Source organism: Rhagoletis pomonella, unplaced genomic scaffold (genome assembly GCF_013731165.1).
Source record: "Rhagoletis pomonella isolate Grant_MI unplaced genomic scaffold, Rhpom_1.0 Rhpom_scaffold_02016, whole genome shotgun sequence".
In the NCBI taxonomy this organism is placed as follows: Eukaryota; Metazoa; Arthropoda; class Insecta; order Diptera; family Tephritidae; genus Rhagoletis; species Rhagoletis pomonella.
In genome coordinates, this window is record NW_023460570.1 from 10,349 (window position 1) to 16,041 (window position 5,693).

At 33.8% G+C, this 5,693-nt stretch overlaps 1 protein-coding gene across 1 annotated transcript; it reads left to right on the forward strand.

Moving 5' to 3' along the window:
• The first annotated feature begins 2,175 nt into the window (after nucleotides 1-2,175).
• On the forward strand, nucleotides 2,176-3,158 carry LOC118752971 (protein ANTAGONIST OF LIKE HETEROCHROMATIN PROTEIN 1-like). Its single transcript, XM_036487817.1, has 2 exons — nucleotides 2,176-2,814; nucleotides 2,887-3,158. Exons 1-2 carry the CDS (start codon nucleotides 2,304-2,306, stop codon nucleotides 3,156-3,158), a joined length of 783 nt encoding a protein of 260 aa, XP_036343710.1. The 5' UTR covers nucleotides 2,176-2,303.
• Nucleotides 3,159-5,693: the final 2,535 nt, after the last annotated feature.

The following is a 5,693-nucleotide window of genomic DNA, read 5'->3' on the forward strand; positions in this document are numbered from 1 at the left end:
GTATTTACATACATGGCATTTTTTCTAACTCTTTTGCTTCCGTTTATCAAAAGGCAAATATTTTGCTTTGCGACAATAGTAGACGTTCGAATACTCACTGTGTTTCGTTAGATAATCGCACACTCATTGGCGGCAGTACAACTGTCTCTCTTGTATCTCTTTGTGCAATGTTGTATGGCCAGACCACCATACTATAAATATAGCAAAGGTATTTAATGCAAACCTAGTCTAGATATCAACCACAGTATAGACAGTAACCAACCTTTTTGGGTTGTTGTTGTAGTAGTCGTTGTTGTTGTAGTTATATTCACTCCTGAGGAAGGCACGGGGTTGTGTGCTGCTATTTAATGGCCTTCCTCAGACTTTTTCTTAGATTTCAGGGTTGTGTGCTGTATTATTATTAGATAAATAAATTTAAGTATTTGTCAAATCGTGATTTTATTAAAAGAAAATTATAAATGGTGTTGAAAAACCAAACAAACGCTCGTGCGAAAGCTCTATTTTTGTGTATTGTTAAAATTTATACATGGCGTACTTATTCTTTTGTGGACTTTATGTTACTTGAGAATTTAGACAACGTGCGAGCTGCCAGGTTCTGTTATCAATATAATTAACACAAGCTTTTCCGAGTGGTTGCCTTTCAATAAAAAGAATAAACAAATATTCGCAAATAAATTGGATTTATTTTATAACTGACAACTAACCTACGCTTTTTGTTCTCTTCTCCATTTTAATTTTGACTCCTTATTACCGCCAACAACTTTATGTGTATACATATTTACAAGCTGTCAAAATTTTGCGTAGTCCCACGAGCTAGGTAAAAACTATGGCATTCGTATTCACAACGAGAAATCTCAAAATTTTTGTTTGGTCTTTCCAAATTTTCTCTTTTTAATCAGTTGGCAAAGGCCCTCAGTGGCAGCGCTCCGAGCGTTGAGATAGTAATTTCATGTCAATTAGTAGAAAAGTTCCATGTTGAAAAAACTTTTTATTATGTCTCGTCATTTACATTTCTGCTGTGCCAATTCGTAACTTTTTACTGGTGAAAATTTTTGACAGTTGCTCTGGTTCAAAAGAAGTTGAGCAATTAAAATCAGAAATTATACAAAAAAGACTTGTCTTTACTGACATTTATTCTTCTAGAACTAAAAGCCATGAATTTATTAGACGCCTTAGTAATAAAATCAAACCATCAGGCCGGGTTGAAAATTTTCATTCACCTCATAGTTAACAAAAATTTACAATCCGTAGTACTTTTCTATCAATTCGCAAATGCGTTTAATTTAAATCGTTTAGAAAATGCGTCATTTATGTATACCATTTTATGTGGAATTATTCAATAAATTTCGTTTTACACTATACTTCTTGAAACTATTTGGAGTTAATTATTTTTTGTTTCTTAAAAGCAACCCTGCGTGCTTGGAAGGCGTGTGTACCAATAATTTCATCCCTAGCATATTCGTCCCCGAGGAAGGCAGTCGCCAAATTCACCGAAGGTTGTTTACTGGTTATATTGTGATATCAACCTCGTCGTAGGTATCATATCAAAGACATACTATCAGAAAAACTCTAGAGATAGATGTCACAAGTTCACAAATACACAAGCAAACTTAAGCTACTAAAGGGTCAGCTTAGCAGGTAGGTTAAGACCGGGTGATATATGAAGAATATGAAGCAGGCAAACAAAATGTAAGAATTTGGGATTTCCAAATTATTGATTATTGCTTACCCGTGTCAACCTTAACTCTCAATCTACGGTTTTTTTCGTTTAGCATTGCATGCAACATGTACATACATTTCACTCATTTATTTCAACAGTGTCATAATCCAAAAAAAAATAATCAAAAATCGACTTAAGCATGTAGAAATGGCCGCTACCTCTTCTTTCGTGCTACGTAAAAATTTCGTGGCTGTGACCAGTAGCTCACTAGAGCAAAATATGAGTTGCGCTCCCTAACTCGCAAGAAGTTGCAAGAATTTACCAGAAAGCGTTCCCGTACTCGGTTCTCTGGCAAAGATTTTACCCGAAGAATTTTTGCTGGTAAAAACTTGTAAAGTGTCAAACCATCAGCTGTTCCGTATTGTCAAAGTAATTTGAAAGTTGAATAAATAAATACAAAACACCATCTGCATTTTCATTTTATTAAAAATCGTGTTATTAACGAAGAAATGTCGAGCTTTGTAAGTATTTTTGTCTATTTGACTGCATATTCGGAGTGTTAGTGTTTATAATTATAAAAACACAGGCAGTTTCTGAGGAAGTAACCGGCACGGATACTAGGGCCGCAGCCATTGCTGAACTAATGGATTCATCGAGTGATTCCAGCGATAGTGAGATGTTTGAAGCAACTTTAGCACAAATAAGTCACAGGCAGATTGTTCTCTTTAACGAAGTGGCAAAACTCTTTCTGAAACAAACGAGGAATAGCATAAAAAACTATTTAGTAGATGTGATGCCTATGTATTCGGAATATGAGTTTAGACAACACTTCCGTATATCAAAGCAGCTATTCACCAGCTTGGCAATGCGGTTGGAAGTAAACGAAATATATACGAGATTGCGATCAGATAAACGCCTTCCAGCCACAAGTTATATGGCAATATTTTTATGGTTCGCTGGCCATGAAGCGTGTAGTTATCGAGATCTATCTGATCGCTTTGATATTGCAATTTCAAGCGTTTCTCGTATCATCGAAAGAACTACAATGTTCATAAGCAGCTTAAGTCCAGAAGTCATTAAATGGCCGAGTGAGGTGAAAAAACGTGAAGCTGCAAACTTTTTCAATAATAAATGCGGATTTGCAAAAGCAATAGGTGAGTAGCATATGTATGTGGTCAAATAGTCAGTCGTAAATTATTACATATGCAAATTTTTCCATGTTTAAGGGTGCATAGACGGAACGCATATAACAATTGATCCGCCGGCCGAAAACAAAGATGAATACATTGACCGAAAGGGCAACATGTCTTTGTGCGTGCAAGCTATATGTAACGATGAAAAGAAATTTATAGACGTTTTCGTAGGATTTCCTGGTTCGAGCCATGATAGCTGGGTTTTCCAAAATTCGCCTACATATGAAAATTTGTCATCTCTGTGTGGAGGTAATATATGGTCAAAAGCAATAATCGCTTCAGTGGGAAGGCCGCCTTTACTGTAGTGCACCATTTGGAATTCTTATTTAACCTACAAGAATTCCTAAATGTGCTTTGTTGAAAATATAGATAGAGTTTATGGAATTAAAATTACTATTTCACATTCATTTGCCAAAGTGAAATGTGACGTGTGCAATCAGAAATCTTTAGTGGAGCAGTACACCAAAGCCCTTTAACTTAAGCGATAATTGTTCTTAAAATAACGGAAAATTAATTACAGAAATTAATATATATTTTTTTGTAGAATACTATTTGCTTGGTGATTCAGCTTACCCATGCAGTCAGCATCTTTTAACGCCGTACAAGGATAATGGTCATTTGACCAACGCGCAAAGACACTTCAATAGAAAACTTAGCACAGGTCGTATTGCTATTGAACACTGTTTTGGAATTCTTAAGCAGAGATTTCGACAATTATATTATTGTAAGCTCAGAGGAATTAAAAAGCTATGCCATTTTGTAAGAGCGTGCTGTGTTTTACACAATCTCGCCAACCTGAATGACATCGAATTCATACCAGAAGAGAACAGTATTGAAAATGATGAAAACGAACAGCCTGGGACATCACGAAGAAACGCTTTAAGAGATTTGATACGCCAAGATTTGTATTCCAATTGGCAGCAATAATACTTAAAATACATACGTACATATATTTTTTCAAAAAACAACTTTTAATTTCATATATGAGATCAATTCACAAAGAGTGGGAGATATGAAAATTCTTAAATATCTAAAAAAAAGTATCAAAAATTCACTGAAGACCACAATTGAGCGGTTGGTGATTTTTTTTTTAATACTTGCGATGTTTTCCAAGTTATGATTTATTTGGTAATTTTGAGATTTTTTTTATATGGTTGTGGTTATAGTATAAACAACATGTATTTGTAAACAAAACTAACAAATAAAACCTAACTTTAAAAACATCGGAAGTATTAAAAAAATCACATTCACTGGCGATCAGTACTGAGCGAAAAACTCGGTGTATATTTGTAATTGTTCATGCTTTAATCAAAGCTATATAGATCAAAGTTTCAAACCTTATCTAAAATTTTTGGGTATGCAGTTACATACCTCATAATTACTAAAGATCGTCGGCTAAGAAATTGCGTTGATTTTTAGTAATTATGAGCTATGTAACTGCATATCAAAAAATTTTCTTAAGATTCAGATTGAAAAGTTAGAAATTTTGATACAAATTTTTTGAATTTTTCTAATTTTTGATAAGGTTTGAAACTTTGATCTATATAGCTTTGATTAAAGCATGAACAATTACAAATAGAATTTACAAAAAAAGTTTCACTTGAAAAATATTGTTAATACCTAAAAAACACCATTCACTGAGTATGGATCACCAGTTTAGAATTTCCACAAAAAAAATGTATAGCCTAACTATCGGGCCTTCGCTTAAGAAAAGCCTCTAGCAGTTCCATTTTTTTCTTGGCCATCTCCTCCCTCAACTGAGCCTTTTCTTCCTTAAATTGCATATGGTTTAAAACGCCTTCATTTAATTTTTTTTTGCTCCTCCAGCAGGCTCTCCATAGTTTGTTGCATTTTCCTTTGGTAACTAGTGGCTTTTTTCTTTAGTGCAGAACTAGGGACGTCATCTGTAATAAACATAATTGCGATATTTATTGGTATACATATGTATATTGATACAAATTTCGAACTTTGTAAAAAATTCGAAAAATTCAACAAAATTTTACAACAAACTTTTTATTAAGAATTTTTAGAAAAAAGCGAAGTACGCAGTTTTATAGCTCTCAGATTCTAGCTTTAGAAAGTCCAAGCTTCAAGTGACTAAGAATTCGCGTTGATTTTTGATGTTTTTTTTTTTTGCTGACGGTGTCACGCATTTGTATGGAAGAAAATTCGTGTCAGCAAAAAAACAAAAATAATCAAAAATCAACTCGAATTCTTAGCCACTTGAAGCTTGCACTTTCTAAAGCTAGAATCTAATGGGCTATAAATCTGCATACTTCGATTTTTTCTAAAAGTTCTTAATAAAAAATTTGTTGTACATAGTTTGAAATTTGGACTTTTATGGTTTTAGGGAGGTAATGACATTTTTTTATAATAAATAACAAAAGAAAAAAGATAAAAAAATATATAGGAAAGAAAAGTAGCCAAACCGAATAAAAATGTCGTGTACCTATTATTTTTCACATGTCTGTATATACCATATATGTTAGCAAAAACACTACCTTGCATTGGTTGATCCAAGTCGGAAGCGCTCTCGGACAAATAAGGCTCGGTTACGTCTGCACAGTGCAAGGAATAACTGGCGTTTACTGAATGCCTTTTCCCCAAAATATCATTCAACTCACTAGATACCAATAAAAGATGTTAAAAATAAAAGCAATAATTTTATTCTGGTTCAAAATACAAACCTTTGATAAGGACAAGTTTCCCTGTTGCTGCCCGTTCTCCTATTATGCAGCATCGTTTTTTTAAATTGTCTCTCAAGACCGCGAAACTTGTTTTCAATCTGTACGCTTGAAAAATTATAGCCCTCAAACGCCATTCTCTCCTCTATGATCTTC